The 17,257-nt window shown below is 41.8% G+C and overlaps 1 protein-coding gene across 1 annotated transcript in view; it reads right to left on the bottom strand.

The window, feature by feature from the left end:
• Nucleotides 1–17,257, bottom strand: part of sf3b1 (splicing factor 3b, subunit 1) — a 53,013-nt gene extending 35,756 nt beyond the window's left edge. The window contains exons 1-4 of the mRNA XM_078551820.1: nucleotides 17,066–17,257; nucleotides 3,304–3,479; nucleotides 2,334–2,435; nucleotides 1,696–1,810 (exon numbers count right to left, since the gene is read on the bottom strand). Of these exons, the coding sequence (XP_078407946.1) occupies nucleotides 1,696–1,810; nucleotides 2,334–2,435; nucleotides 3,304–3,479; nucleotides 17,066–17,093 (421 nt within the window). The 5' untranslated portion in view covers nucleotides 17,094–17,257. The remainder of the gene's footprint in view (nucleotides 1–1,695; nucleotides 1,811–2,333; nucleotides 2,436–3,303; nucleotides 3,480–17,065) is intronic.

Raw genomic sequence — 17,257 nt, 5'->3', positions numbered from 1 at the left:
AGGCATAGCCTGTTGTACCACACTCAGGTGGCCATTCATTATGCATAGGTCTGCTATTGATCTGAAGGAAGGACAGGTGGGAGGTGGCAAAAAGGCCAATCCTGTTATCACCCAATGTTCAACTATGTGGGCTTTTCAGTAAGGTCAGTGAATAGCTTTGAGAAGCAGGAGTAATAACTGACTTCTTCATTCTCCCCAGCCCAGGAGCAGAGGCCAATGTCAGGAGTCCAACTCGGGCTCCAGCTAACATGGAAAAGGTTGGAAATTTATCTCCTGATCTATATGTCTTACTTAGTGAAGGTGCTAGATTATTGGTGAAGCTCAAGTGTTATTTTCATCAAGAGAATATCACTCAGAAGCAATGGATTGATATACTTCAAAAAGTTCTGCAACAATCCATGCTTTGCAACATTTTCTAGAGGAAACTGCCACTTAAAATAAACAAAAACCCAATCATTTTAATTAACTGTAAAGGAGTAGAGGGGAAAATCAAAATTGTGAATAATTTGTCCAAAAGAGAGATTTTGCAGCTTTCAATTTAACAGTTTGCATTAAATTCTGATTGTTAAAATTGAAATGTTACTCAGTCAACTACTGTAATGGATGAATGTGCAAGCCAATTCATAAGTGTGCAGCTTGTACCACAATGCATCAATTGAAAGCTTTCTGAAAAATTCAACCTAGTTAATTTAAGATTGTTTTTTGACAGATAAGTTTTCAAACACAGCTGCGCACAATTAATTATTTAATGTATGGACTACACAGCTTTCTAGCAGTAATTTGTGCTGCATTGTTAAAAATGTGCAAAATAACTTTTTTTGATAGCAATGCACCTAAACCAGTTTCACAACTGCAGACCAGTCTCAAATTTGAGATTTTTAATATCTGCAGTTGGATTTGAGACAACTGTTCAGAATGATTGGCTGAATCATGGTTCACAAATAATTAAACTGAAAACTGATTAGAAGATGCTACAAGATTACGTCCATCTAGATTGAATACAAGAACCCGTATGAAATTGATCTCATCAGTACTGGTAGACCGAATGAACGGGGCAGGGTAAAATCAATTTAATAATTTCCATTTGCAAGGTGTTCCATGGGAGATGGCTTGTTTGGTGGGCCAGCAAACCTCAGTATATATTTGGAAAGGCCTTTTGTTTCAAAGTTAATCTTTCAGGTAATTATTTTTGTACATGTACCACAGCCTTCCACAAAAGACCAGGGCTGAAAGTGCTGTTCTTGTATGGTTTACAAATATTATATTCTTCCAGAAAAAAATAACTTATCACTAGTCCCCATGAGCAATCTTTCATTCCATAAAAGAACAAAAAATTTAGCCAACAAGTCTCCTTTAAGACAAAAGTCTCATGAATTTAACGTGGAAGGCAATGGGCATACACTCCCGAACACATTTTAAGTATTTAACTTTTCAATTATACTGATTCAACAGCCTGCTGTGTAGACAACAAAACACAGGTAAAAGTAACCCTTCACATGTTGCATACCCACATGCATTTGTGCATACTGATATGCAAGATTTGAAGTGCCTTTAATAATTTAATCTAATTTTAACAAGTTCTCAAAATAAGATGCTTTAAATAGTTCAAACTGTAAAATAAGCATAGTAAATAAAGTTCAAGGGCTGAACTGTTATACACCCTCGTTGAAGAGCAGCACAATCTGAAAAAATTACCATCTGCAAACGGATCATGGCGTTCGGGGGAAATAATCATCTGTCTCCTACGTGCTTTGTACTCATCTTCCCGTTCCGCAATTCGCTGCGGTCGATGTTCAGCAAATGGATCATACTAAAAATACAAAGTAAAAAAAGGTGTAAATAACTAAATTAAGCAGTAAACTTACAAAATCTTAAATTTTATCTAATACGCTGGCTCAAATTACCATTTTTCACAGCCCGTTTATTTACTGAAAAATATATCAAAGGTCGTATAGAAATATTCTGCTCATAAAGAAACCAAGTATCTGAAATGCAAATAGTCCCAACAGTTTTATAAAGAACGATATATTTGTAAATGATTTGAGCAATCTTGCCTGAATGGAAATTTTCTCATCATGAGAGGCTGAACTTCCAAAAAAGATGAAAATAAAACCTTTTTTTTCTTTATGGGCATCGCTGAAAAAGAATGACATCTATTGCCCATTCCATTTGCAGGTTTATGGTAGACAGGTTTGCATATCTGCCAATCTACACAGAATTTAAATATTGAAAAGAATTTCTACCAAGTGGAAGCAAAGGAAGTTTTTGCTTCTCAGTCCAGCACTAAAGAAATGGTCAATAAGCACAAAAAATTGAGTGGAACACAATTTTACCTGCTCATTTGACTGTGGTATATCATTCAGTAATGCCACTGGTGCATGATATCCAGGCTTCTTCTGACCAAGCAAACTTGGAGACGAATAGTCATCATCATCCTATGAAAGCAAACATACATAATATAGTAAAGTAAAATACTCCTTTTCTGATGATGAATCCATTTTCCTTTTATTTCAGCTTTTAAACAAAAAAGCATTTGTTTAGCTTTGTTTTGCTCTTATTCCTCCTTAAAAACAGAATCTTTTGCACAATTGGGTGCAAGGAACAGTTGGTTATCATATCTCCACAATGTCAACTTCATCTGAGAGATATTGCTAATATCCAGGATTCTGCCAAGGATCAAAATACTTGCAAAGTTGGTTGCAAAATATCTTAGAAAGTTTAAATACTGCCCAAGTTATAGTTATAAAAGGTTGGTAGGAAGAATAATAGAGTGGGTTTTATTTTGGATTGTTCTGGAGAACAGCTATGATAACTATTTAAAATTGTATTTAAAACATGGGCTGAATAAAATTACTATTCTTCACCAATTCCTACTGTCAGGTCAGGATACAGTCCCACCTTGTCATTTGATCACGGTTTATCATTCAGCAAAGCAAACAAACTGAAGGTGCCCAAATACCTTTTTGTTAAATTCCATTAAGCATTAACCCATATAGTATGTCCCAATTCAAGCTTGACAGTAAACCAAAGAGTGAAAAAATCACTCCAAGTGGTCCATCAGACCACCAAATAATTAGAAGACTATTTTCTGTTTTTTTCTGGAAAAAATTAAAATTTCGGGATATCAATTAAGATGGCATGCCTCACACTATCTGTTTCCAATTTTCATAAATAGCACTTCAACTAGTAAATTATTTCAGTGAATACAATTTTAAAAAGGTCTGGAAACGAATTGTGATTGAACAACAATGTTAATACAATAGATTGTAACTGAATATAGGTATTTTAAGCAAAATTATTCACCTCTTCTTGTTCATTTGCAGGAATTGATGTCATATATCCTGCAAATCTGCTGTCACTTCCACCATAGATCTCCTGATCATAGTAACCAGTTGAATCAAGACCAACTCCATCGGCATCACCTTCTACAGCAAGAGCTGCCTTCTTGTTCTGGATTTCTCTGATCTGTGCCTCAATATCTTTGGAAAAGGAAAAAAAAAATCAAAAGTAGTTACAACTTGAGTGAATCAATAATTTATGTAGGTCCACTGACACTTTTGTACTTGTCCATGGAAAATACATTGGGGCTGAATTTTCCTTTGGGCGTTGGGAATCATTTTTGGGTCTCAACCCCACACATTTACACTTCAGATGTTTGTCCGATGGCCTAATTTTACAGGAAGCAGCCAATTAACAGGATGTCTCCACATTGCTATCTAATTAGTGAAGATGGATGAGTTCCCGAGGCGAGAGCACAATAATTGCAGCTCTTTACAATGAAGGCTGGCATGGCTGAATCAATGGAGCGGCAGGGAGGCATCGCGGCTGCCATTCGTGTGTGTGGAGCGGCTATAAAATAATATGCATATAGACATCAGTTTCCGCTATTTAAGAACTCAATGGCAAGGCTGCAATATGGAAATACGGCAATCTTTCCATTTGCTATTGCTGAGCCTCCAACCTCCCACTACGAAGTCATGTCCTCTGCATGTAAAATCTGCAAGATCAAAAAAGAGGGCTCTACTGCCTTTTTAAGAGCCTCACTTGGCTACCTGCCACTGTCACTAGAAGCCAACCTCTGGAAAAGTGATTGCAGACGGGGCAAGATGACATGGGGTTGATCTGACACATGATGGTGAAGCCATACCTCCCCCGACCTCCAAAGCCGACTCCACAGGGATGCGAGTGTTCAATCTAGGGTCTCTCCACACAAGCTATTTATGAAAATAATTACAAACCCAAGTGTAGAACACCATTTTATACTTGTCGAGTGAACTTTGATAGCTCCAGTCAATCAAACTTACCATACATACAAAGGTGGCAAGAATTATAGCATAGTGATGTTACTAGACTGGCAATCCAGAGACCTGGACAAATTATCCAGAGACATGAGCTTAAATCCCACCATGGCAGCAGGGGGAATTTAAATTGTTAATTGAATACACCTGCAATAAAAAGTATTAGTGAAGGTAATGATGAAATTGCCAGATTGTCACCAAAAACCCCATCTAGTTCATTGATGTCCTTTAGGGAAGGTAATCTGCTGTCCTCAACCAGGCATAGGGCCATCCAGCATCAATCTAAGCAGTGGACATGACAAGCAGGGGTGAGTGGCCAAAGGCAACAAGGTCTGAAAATTTGTAGGTGAAGACAAAAATGTCTGAAAATTGTGTAACTGTAACACTTTTTATGATCTGTAGTGAAATGCAAATACTTCTAAGCTAATTCAAATAGGCAGAATTATTAGACTTCAAGTGGGAAGAAATATTAGTTTTCCCCTTGCTTATTTTCTATTATGGTCAAGAACGTGGACCAATGCATTTGTATAAAATCACCAAAGTGACCTCAGTATTTCAGCATTCAATGCAGTTTGTGCATGTAATTCAGAATGAAGTCCATGCTAACAACAGAATATGACCTTGCTGGATTATGTACATGAGAAGCAAAGCAAAGGACTACTGCAGTGCTTCGTAAACTATTTTCCAGCGTGACCCCACTTTTACTCACAACAACCTTCTCAAGGGCAATTAGGGATAGGCAACAAATAACAGCCTTGCCAGTGAAGCCCACATCCCATGAACGAAAATAAAAACTCTTCAAAATTAAGGTAACCCCAGATGCCAGCAAAAACAATTAAGCAGCAGCATAACATTCAGTCTGTAAAGTTTGCATATTAAAGTTCAAAATATAATAATACATCATATAAAAATGAAAGTCTGTTTTTTAAAGTACTTTGTAAAAACATTATTTTACATACTCTTGAAGGTTTCAGCCAAGCTCTCCATATTTCCTAGTGACAGAACACTCAATGAAGCCCCTCTACCTCCACCCAACCCCCAACACACACATTATAATCAGCCCCTTTCCAATCACCCTCCCCCACAGACAAACACCAACCCCTCAATCCAAACTCCTGCCCCCCCCCCACTTACTCAGCTGCTGCTCATCCCAACCACCCTTCCCCCCGACCCACACCAGTCCCTCTTCCCAAACCCCTCCCCCACTCACTCACTCAGCAGCCTCTATTCCTAACCTCCATCCCCACTCACTCAGCAGCCCTTCTTCCCAACCCCGTTGCCTCCACTCAGCACCCCTCTTCCCCAACCCTCCTCCCTTCCCACTCACTCGGCAGCCTGGCCTTTCCAACAGCTTTACAGCAATATTCAGCCGCGCCCCTTGATGTCCAGGGCATTGTGACTGAAAAACAGCTGCGATTCACTACAACAAGAGGTCAGCTGTTGTATGGTCAGCTGTTCCCTCCTCCCTCTCCACCATCCACCACACTTGCCAGAGTCTGCAGCTCCATCAAGCAGCCAGCAGCAGAGCATGCCCTCCCGGTAGGATAAGTGATGGTAGCCAGGTCCAAGCTGGCACGATGTTGAATGGCGACAGTTGGGAGTCAGGTCTGGGCGTGAGCTGCGATTGTTTTCTGGTCTATTCTCACTCTGGAGTTCATGAATTGTGCCTGGGCTGCCCGTACTCCAGGGATTGGTCGAAAGCACAAGATCGAGGTACAGAAAGACGGAGATCGGAAAATCATTTCCAAGGGAAGAATTCCTTTCTTGAAAAGTTGGAAATTCACCAAATGGCATAAATTTCTCATCCTTGCAACAAAGGCTCACGGCCTGTAAAATCCTCACTGACACCTGGAGACTTCCACCAAAATGTGGAGAATTGTCCCAAAGGCTAGTCAAGCCACAGCGTGACATAGTCATTCACAGAATTATACCTTTTAGACAATGTTCCGGATTCCTTCATCACCATTCCTGGGTACAGTCTGTCCCACCAGCAGGACAGACCTGCCAGAGACAGTGGCACTGTAGTACACAGCCATTAAGCCGTTGGAATCCTCAACACTGAGTCCGGACCTCAAAGTCTCATGGCAATCAGACATAGGCAAGGACACTTTCTGTTCATTACCACTTACTGCCCTTCTTCTGCTAACAAATCTGAGCGCTCTCATGTTGTGCACCACTTTGAAGATGCATTAAAGGTAGCAAGGGCACAGAATGCACCCTGGGTGGGGGCTTCATTGTCCATTACCAAACATAGCTCGGTAGCACCACTACTGCCTAAGCGGGCCGAGTCCTGAAAGACAATAGGTATCAGACTGGGTCTGCAGTAGGAGGTGAGAGAAACAACACAAGGGAAATCCCAACTTGCCCTCATCCTCACCAATCTACCTGTTGCAGATGTATCTGTCCATGATGGCAGCGGTACAAGTGACTACCGTAAAGTTCTTTGCTGTTGACGAACTCCCGCCTTCACAAGGAGAACACACTCCTTCGTGTCGTGTGGCACTACCACAGTTCTAAAAGGGATCGACTATATAGACTAGCTAAGCAATCCCACATCCAACAAGCCAGATCAAAGCTTTGCAGCTCCACCACATCAATTCACGAATGGTGGTAGACAGTGAAACAACTAACAGGAAGAGGACTTTCCATGAATATCCTCATCATCAATCATGACAAAGTTCAGCAGGTGGGTGGAAAAGGCAAGTGTTTGCAATCATCTTCAGCCAGAAGTGCCGAGTGGATAATCCATCTCGACCTCCTCCTGGGATCTCTTTCAGCACAGATGCCAGTCTTCAGCCAATTTGATTCATTCCATGTGAAATCAAGAAATGACTGAGAGCACTGGGTAAAAAAAAAAGACTTGCCTTTTATATAGCACCCAAGGAGGCAGATGGTGTAATCTGAAAGGCGGCACCTCTGACAGTGAAGTACTCCTTCAGGACAGCACTGGGTTATCAGACCTTGATTTTTGTGCTAAAGCCCTGGAGTGGGACTTGAACCCGAACCTTGTGACTCACAGGACTCATTGGTGCGTATGTGTCACTTGATAGCATTGTTGACAATACCTTCCATCAGTTTGCCTGTGATTGAGAATAGATTGATGGGATGGTAATTGGCTGGATTGGATATGTCCTGCTTTTTGTGGACAGGAAGAGTGTCTTGCTGTCAGTTCTTGTTGAAAATAACAAGAGTGACGTCACAAGACAGCGCGAGAGAGCGGTGGAGAAGTCAGAACCAGCGTGAGCATGGGGAAACTTCAAAAAGTGACATCAGCATAAAGGTGAGAGCTGATTGGTGAGTAGTGGGTGAGTGTTTTTCTCCAGTTTAAAACAGATCAAGCTAAGGAAAGGTAAGAGTTCTAGTTTTTACTTAAAGTACATAAATAATTTACCTTTTTAAAAAAACTGTATTTAACTTAAAGTAAAGGTTTTGTTTTCCAACTTAGTCCCATGTTATATTTCACCTGCAACATGTGGGAAGTCCTAGACACTCCTTGCGCTCTGACCGACCACGTGTGCAGGAAGTGCCACCAGCTGGAGGCACTGAGGTGCATTCGCGAGGCTGAGAGTTTCGTGGACAGCGCGTTTTTGGACGTGGTCACTCCACAGCTTACGGAAGTGCAGACAGAGGGGGAATGGGTGACCATCAGTCAGAAGAAAGGTGTCAGGCAGGTAGTCAGGAAATCCCCAGGGTGCATCTCGCTCGACAACCATTTTTCTGTGTTGGAAAGCGGTGAGAGTGACGGTTCCTCTGGGGAGTGCAGCCACGCTCATAGCACTGTGAGTGGCTCAGCTGTACAATGGGGGAGGAAAAAGAGGGGAAAAGCAATATTGGTAGGAGGCTCAATAGTAAGGGGAACGAACAGACAAGCGTTTGTTTGTTGAGTCACGGCCGTAGACGCGACTCCAGGATGGTATGTTGTCTCCCTGGTGCCAGGGTCAAGGATGTCACTGACCAGCTGCAGGGCATTCTAAAGGGGGAGGGCAAACAGACAGAGACTGTGGTACATATTGGTACCAACCACATGGGTAGAAAGAGGGATGAGGTCCTGCAAGCAGAATTGAGGGAGCTAGGAAGCAGATTAAAAAACAGGACCTCAAAGGTAGTAATCTCTGGATTACTTCCGGTGCCACGCGCTAGTAAGTAAAGAAATAGGGGGTGAGTCCAGATGAATGAGTGGCTGGAGAGATGTTGCAGGAGGGAGGGCTTTAGATTTCTGGGACATTGGGACCTGTACAAGGCGGATGGGTTGCGCCTGAACCGGATTGGGACCAACATCCTCACAGGGAGGTTTGCTAGTGCTGTTGGGGAGGGTTTAAACTAACTTGGCAGGGGTATGGGATCCTGAGAGGAGGCTCAGCAGGGGGAGATGCACAGCCAAAATTAGGAGAGAGAGCAAGTGAGTCTGGAAGGCGCAGAAATTATAGGCCAGTTAAGGCACAAGGAAGTTTGGCAAGGTTGGATGGTATTTATTTTAATGCAAGAAGTTTGACAAATAAGGCAGATGAGTTGAGGACACAAATTAACACACTGAAGTATGATGTCATTGCTGTCACAGAGACATGGTTGAGAGGGGCAGGATTGGCAGCTCAATATTCCAGGGTATAGGGTCTTCTTCAGGAGAGACAAGGAAGGAGGTAAAAGAGGGGGTATCGCAATATTGATCAAGGAATCAATTACAGCAGTAAGGAGGGATGACATCTTAGAAGGCTCCTCAAATGAAGCCATATGGGTAGAACTGAAAAACAAAAAAGAAACAATCACATTGCTGGGCGTGTACTATAGGCCTCCCAAACAGTCAGAGAGAAATAGAAGAGCAGATATGGAGGCAAATTTCAGAGAAGTGTAAAAATAATAGGGTAGTAATAGTGGGGGATTTGAACTTACCCAACATTAACTGGGTTAGTCATAGTGTGATAGGTTTAGAGGGAGCAGAATTCTTGAAAAGCGTTCCAGGAGAGCTTCTTAAGACAGTATGTAGAAGGTCCTACAATAGGTCCTGGGCTTAATTTTAGGGAATGAAGCCAGGCAAGTGGCAGATGTATCAGTGGGGGAGCATTTTGCAAATAGTGATCATAACTCCATTAGATTCAAGGTTGTTATGGAAAAGGGCAAGGTTGGGCCAGAAATCAGAGTTCTAAACTGGGGGAAGGCCGATTTTAATAAGATGTGGGACTCATTCAAGATGGAAATATGGAGAGTACAGGGCCAACATATTCCCGTAAAAATAAAGGGTGGGACCAACAAATCCAGGGAACCCTGGATGTCGAGGAATATACAGGATTGGATGAAGAGAAAAAGGGAAACCTATGGCAGATACCAAGGGCTCAAAACAGCGGAAGCCCGAGAGGAGTATAGAATGTGGAGGGAGGAACTTAAAAAGGAAATCAGGAGAGCAAAAAGGGGGCATGAAAAATCATTGCCAGGTAAAATAAAGGAAAATCCAAAGTTATTTTAAATGTTAGTACATTAAAAGTAAGAGGATAACTAGGGAAAGAGTAGGGCCCATTAAGGACCATTGTGGTAATCTGTGTTTGGAGCCAGAAGACATAGGTAGGGTTCTAAATGAATACTTTGTGTCAGTGTTCACAAGTGAGAGGGACGACGTGGGTATGGAAATCAGGCAGTAGGACTGTAATATAATTAAAGAAATTAGCATAGAAAGGGAGGAGGTTCAGTGTGCTGGCAGGCTTAAAAGTAGATAAATCTCCAGGCCCGGATGAAATGTACCCCAGGCTGTTGAGAGAGGCAAGGGGGGGAGATAGCAGGGGCGCTGGTAATAATTTTCAAAACCTCTCTGGCCACAGTAGAGGTGCCAGAGGACTGGAGGGCAGCCAATGAGGTACCGTTATTCAAGAAGGGAGGAAGGGATAAACCAGGGAACTACATGCCAGTCAGTCTAACCTCAGTGGTGGGGAAACTATTGGGAGCAATTCTGAGGGACAGAATTAATCTACACTTGGAGAGGCAGGAATTAATCAAGGACAGTCAGCATGGTTTTGTTAAGGGGAGGTCATGTCTGACCAATTTGATTGAACTTTTTGAAGAGGTGACCAGGTGTGTAGATGGGGGCAATGCATTTGACGTAGTCTACTCGGACTTCGGCAAGGGTTTTAATAAGGTCCCACATGAGAGGCTGATAACGAAGATAAGAGCCCAAGGGATCCAAGGCAATTTGGCTAATTGAATCCAGAATTGGCTGAGTGGCAGGAAGCAGAGGGTGATGGTTGAAAGGTGTTTTTGTGACTGGATGCCTGTGTCCAGTGGGGTTTCACAGGGATCAGTGTTGGGTCCCTTGCTGTTTGTGGTATATATAAACGGTTTAGGCTTGAATGTAGGAGGGCTGATCAGTAAGTTCGCGGATGACACGAAAATTGGTGGGGTGATAAATAGAGAGGAGCCTTAGATTACAGGAGGATATAGATGGGCTGGTCAGATGGGCTGATCAGTGGCAAATGGAATTTAATCCAGATAAGTGTGAGGTGATGCACTTGGGCAGGACAAACAAGGCACGGGAATACACGATGAATAGTAGGACCCTGTGAAGTACCAAGGATCAGAGGGACCTTGGTATATATGTCCACCGGTCCCTTAAGGTAGCGGTACAGGTAGATAAGGTGGTTAAGAAAGCATATGGGATTCTTGCCTTTATTAGCTGAGGCATAGAATATAAGAGCGGGGAGATTATGCTGGAACTGTATAAAACGTTGGTTAGGCCACAGCTAGAGTATTGCGTGCAGTTCTGGAATCCACATTATAGGAAGGATGTGATTACACTAGAGAGAGTGCAGAGTAGATTTACCATGATGTTGCCTGGGCTGGAGAGTTTTAGTTATGAGGAGAGATTAGGTAGACTGGGGTTATTTTCCCTGGAGCAGAGGAGATTGAGGGGGGACATGATTGAGGTGTATAAAATTATGAGGGGGATAAATAGGGTAGACAGGAAGGAACTTTTCCCCTTGGTGGAGGGATCAATAACCAGGGGGCACAGATTTAAGGTAAGGGGCAGGAGGTTTAGAGGGGATATGAGGAAGATTTTTTTCACTCAGAGGATGGTGGGAATCTTGAACTCACTGCCTTAAAAGATGGTAGAGGCAGAAATCCTCATAACATTTTAGTAGTATTTGGATGTGCACTTGTGATGCCATGGCATACAAGTCTATGGGCCTAGTGCTGGAAAATGGGGTTAGGTTAGGTCCTTTTTTGAACGGCGCAGACTCGATGGGCCTTTTTCTGTGTTGTAGAACTCTATGACATACCCGGGCAATTTTCTATTTTGGGAAGATGCCACTGTTGTAGCTGTACTGCAACAGCTAGGCTAGGAGCACGGCTGGATCCGGAGTGCAAGTCTTTAGCACTAGATTGATGATGTTGTCTGGATTCGTAGCCTTTGCTGTATTTAGGTGCAGTCATGGCTCAGTTTTTAGCACACTTGCCTGAGTCAGAAAATTGTAAGTTCAAGTCCCACCCCAGAACTTAGCACAAAAATCAAGGCTGACACTCCAGCGCAGAACTGAGGAAGTGCGGAGTTGGCAGTTTTTCAGCTGAGGTGTTAAACTGAGGTCCTGGCTGCTGTCTCATATGTATATAAAAGTACCCATGGCAATATTTCAGAGAACAACATGGGAATTATCTGGGGTGCTGGCCAATATTTATTAATCAACATCGCAAAAACAAATTATTGGATCATTATTACATTGTTGCTTGTGGGAGCTTGCTGTGCATAAATTGGTTGCTGCATTTCCTACACTACAACAGTGACTACATTTCAAAAATACTTCACTGCATGTAAAGCTCTTTTGGATGTCCCATGGTCCGTTGGTCCTGAAAGTGCTATATAAATGTGAGTCTTTCTTTTTTTAAATAACCTGCTCACAGAAACCCAGCTGGACTCTGCCAGGGTCACTCGATCCAGACCCTAGTACAGCCTTGGCTTAAACAGGAACAAAAGGTGAGAGTGACTGGCCTTGACAACAAGGCAGAATTTGACCAACTGCAGCACAAAAATGCCCTAGCAAATTAGAGGTCAATGGAAATCAGGGAGGAAACTCTCCACTGTCTCGAATCATACCCAGCATAAAGAAAATCAAAGGGCCTAGATAAAGTGGATACTAAGGGTCTATTTCTGTTAGCAGAGAGATCAATAACCAGGGAACATACATTTAAAGTTATTGGTAGAAGGATTAGAAGGGGAGTTGAGGAGCAATTTTTTTCATCCATTGGGTGATAGGGCTCTGGAACTCACTGCCTGAAATGGTGGTGGAGGCAGAAACCCTAATCACATTTAAAAAACGCTTGGATAGCATTTGAGGTGCCAAAACCTACAGGGATTATGGACCATGGGCTGCAAGGTGGGATTCGGCCACCTCGCATTTTCAGACGGCATGGACAAGATGAGCCAGATGGTCTCCTCCTGTGCGGTAAACCTTTCTACGTTTCTATGTTTATAGTGGTTAAAGGCCAATTATCTCTGGCCCCAGGAAGCATGGCAGGAGTTCCTAAGGGCAGTGTTCCAGGCCCAACCATCTTCAGCTGCTTTATCAATAACCATCCCTCCATCACAAGGTCAGAAGGGGGGATGTTTGCTGATTATTGATACAACATTCAATTCTATCTGCAACACAACACAAAGCAGATCATGTCCACATGCAGCAAGACCTGGACAATATTCAGGCTTGAGCTGCTAAGTAACAAGTAACATTCACATCACACAAGTACTGAGTAATGACCATCTCCAACTTGAGAGATTCTAACCACTACCTTTGACATTTAACAACTTTACCATCTCTGAATTCCTCACCATCAACATCCAGGGTAATCACCACTGATCAGAAACTTAACTGGACCAGCCACATAAATACTGCAGCTGCAATAGTAAGTGATTCACCTCCCGTCATCCCAAAGTCTTTCTACCAGCTGCATGGCACAAGTCAGAAGTGTGATGGGATACTCTCCAATTGCCTGGATGAACGCAACTCCAACAATTCTCAAGAAGCTCGACAGCATTAAGGACACAGCAGCTCACTTAATTAGCACCCCATCCACCACCGTAAACATTCACACTCTCTTCCACCAGCGCACCATAGCTGTAAACAGCACAATCTACAAGATGTGCTGCAGCAACTTACCAAAGCTCCTTCCATAGCCCCTTCTAAACCCACAACCTCCACTGCCTAAAAGGGCAGTAGGCACATGAAAACACCACCAGCTCCAAGTCAAACACACCATATTACCATACCTTTTGTTGTTGCAGAGTTAAAATCCTGGAACACTCTAACTAATGGCACTGTGGATGCGCCTTCATCACAGAGACTGCAGTGGTTCAAAAAGGTGGATCATCACCACCTCATTCTCATGGGCAATTACGGATGGGGCAAAAATGCTGGCTTTGCCAATAACACCCACATTCCCCGAATGAACAGAAATCCAAAACAGGCACTAGCTCACATCACAAAAAGCAGACTGTTATGAATTATAGAAGAATCTGTGAAAGAAAAATTATTTGACCCTTCATATTTAGTCCAATTAATTAGAATGATTAGTACTGATTCTCCTACTGACTCAATGTCCAGTTCATACATGAACAACTGCCAGTTGGACCAACATCAAAGCTGAAAAAAACTCAAAGTCTCTTCTCTCTTGAAAAAGGAAGGCTGAAGGGTCACCTAATGGAGGTCTTTAAAAATGAAAGATTTTGACAGAATGAATGTGGAGAGAATGTTTCCTCTTCAGGGGAAGAGCATAAGTAGAGGCCATGAACAAAAGGTAGACACCAGGAAATCCAATAGGTAATTCAGAAGAAACTTCTTTACCTAGAGTGGTGAGAAAGTGGAACTTGCTACCATTGGAAGTGTTTTTTTTATTCATTCATGGGATGTGAGCATCACTGGCTAGGCCAGCATTTATTGCCCATCCCTAATTGCCCTTGTCCAGAGGGCATTTAAGAGTCAACCACATTGCTGTGGGTCTGGAGTCACATTTAGGCCAGACCAGGTAAGGACAGCCGATTTCCTTCCCTAAACGACATTAGTGAACCAGGTGGGTTTTTACAACAATCAACAATGGTTTCATGGTCATCATTAGACTTTTAATTCCAGATTTTTTATTGAATTCAAATTCCATCATCTGCCGTGGCGGGATTCCCCAGAGCATTACCGAGAGTCTCTGGATTACTAGTCCAGCAACAATATCACTATGATATCACCTCCCCTTGAAGCAAATAATATAAATGAATCCAAGGGGAAGCTAAACCAGAATAAAAGGGAAAATGGAACAGTGGGTTATGATAGATTTATGTGTGGAAAGATGGGAGGAGGTTCAAGTGCTGCATAAAAACCAGCATGGACTGGTTGGACTGAATGGTCTGTTTCTGTGCTGTATACCCTATGTAATCCTATATTCCAATATTACTCTTTGTCATCAAACTGAACAAAACAAGTATTGGTCCCAAATCAAGCTAAGATTTGAGGGTAATAATAGTGTAAAATTTAAAAATCCTTTGAAGGTCAGAGTTGAGGACAAATTTGAGGTAAATTGTATATACACAGAATTTGGGGACAGTCAAGTACAGCATAAAATACAGATGGGGAAGTCATCAACTGAATTGACAAATCTGCAATATAAAAAACCAAGGTGGGAAAAGTTGGAGATGTCAAAACGAATGTAAATATAATCTTACTGCACAGCAGTTGGAATTAATGTTTTGCATTTTAAATGATTAAGTGAAACCATAGTATATGTCACAAATCCAAAGCCTCTAAAAGTGCACTAAAAATACTATGTGACAGTGTAAATAAAAGGGAGAAAAGATAGAAGAGGATAAAATAGCTTGCAGTGGGGCACCCTGTATAAAAGTAATACTTGTAACACTGTTTTTTGATCCTTGACATGCCGTTGAATGCAATTCATCGTAATTATTATGAGGCTTTTCCCCTTCATTTATAGGGTGGAGAGTCTTGTTAATTATTGATATTAATTATTCGGTAGCAATTAGTATGCTCGGTGAGATAAGTAGTTAGGGTTGCTGATGTAGAAATGGAAAAGGTAAAATCTATTGTCAATGCACCTGATTTAGATCTGACAGAAAAAAGGACCAGAATTTACATTTTAATACACATTAAGAAATTAATATTGTTTATTTTGGTAGTTACATAGTAAAACATTTCTATCACTGGGGAACTTTACTACTCAAGTATTATTTGTTAATCAAGATTTGTGAGCTGAAAACGTCTCAAAAAAAATTAACTCTCAGAAACTGTCATGCCCACAATCAAGGTAGTAATTCATCATTAAAACTATGGTAGTATTAAGGCATACTCAAAAATAAAACTGCTAAAAAAGAAATCAGGTGTGAATTATGCTGCAATGAAATGCAGGATAATAGTACTTCAAACAGGTATGATTCTCATGAATACAGATTTTTAAAGTATCGAGAATCACTGATGCCTTAACAAAACAAAAATGTGTCTGATATAAACTGTAGGTTCCAATCATATCAAGCATCACCTTCACTTAAAACCAGAAAATTCACCAATTTTCAAACATCATTTATTTATGATCATTCATTCAACCTTTAATCCAAACAAGATAGTGACATTTCAAATTAGATTTTGCAAGTAACTGATATACTTAAAAGTTGTATTAAAGAACTCCATTATTGTCTCTATCTTATGTTAACCCCTATTAATCTAAACAACTGAATGAGATGCAACCTCACATGTATTTCATAGATCAGAGAATAACTATCCAATTCTGAAGTCATATTTAACGGAAAACATTAACTGTTTCTCTCTCCACATATGCTGCCAGACCTGAGAATTTTCAGTACTTTCTGTTCTTATATCACTTACGGCTCACAGTGATACAAGACAACAATTAGGCTGAACACTCTTCTTGAGTTATGTGTTGAAGGGACCAAATGTCATTATAAACAAAGTTTTATTTTAATGTTTTGAGTGTGTTGACACCCATCATTTATGCTTTGAAAACATTAGCAATTTGTCAAATAGGGGCAGAACTCTAGGTACTTGTATAAGCTCCCTCATTGCAGCAACAGTGATGTGGCAGAAAAATGCAGTGTACAGCAATCTAGCCTTTGCAAACCGTTCACGAAGCTTAAGAGTAAGACAAATGAATGTCAAAATAGGCTGCCTCGTTGTGTGCTTGACTCCAAAGTTTTGATGCTATGATTTTTTGATACTTTTAAGAATGGCACTCAAGACCACTCACTAGTAAAACACGTGAGTGGCGATTTAAAACAATTCGGGATGATTGGGTTGAAATCTAATCTACTTTTCCAATAATCTCAACATTAAATCCAGCAACTCTGCAGAGATGCAAAGAGCCGCTCGCTTTTGATGCTGACGGCGTTGGTGGATAGTTGTTATTGACAAGGCCTCAGGCCAACTGCGTATCCCCGCCTGAATCAAACCTCCACAAAACTCAGCCACTGAGAGCCCATTAACGTCGCGTGGTGAGGATTCTTCTGTTTAAATACGCCCATCTTGTAGACTAGTCAGTGCTATGTGAGTGTCGAGGAGCGCTTGGGGTCCAGGCCTCTCCCTCGGCCCCATTTGCGCTCTCAGAGCGACGCCATTTCCTGACCCATTCGAACCACCACACAGCAAACTGCGGCGGCCACATTCCTCCACCCCAAATCTCTACTCGCTATATGAAAAATCGCAAACATGCTTACAGAAACATTCTTATAACTCTGACTCGCCGCAAAAAAAATCTGATCAATAGACCCCTAAATGATCTCCCATTACCTTCATGCGTCTTGGCAATCTTCGCCATTTTGTACAACAGTGGCGAGCGGAACCGCGTTGCCGTCAGTGGGCGGACCCTGGATTGATTGACAGCAGCTCCTCTGCAGCACAAATGCTCCAAGTCTGAGCTCACAGTTGGTAACACTGTTATTCCCTCGAGATGGTTTTTCCACAATTACCACGATGTCAGAT

Source organism: Cetorhinus maximus, chromosome 11, assembly GCF_964194155.1.
Source record: "Cetorhinus maximus chromosome 11, sCetMax3.hap1.1, whole genome shotgun sequence".
Taxonomy (NCBI): Eukaryota; Metazoa; Chordata; class Chondrichthyes; order Lamniformes; family Cetorhinidae; genus Cetorhinus; species Cetorhinus maximus.
The sequence above is the reverse complement of the archived record's forward strand: the minus strand, read 5'-3'. Positions and strand labels throughout refer to the sequence as shown.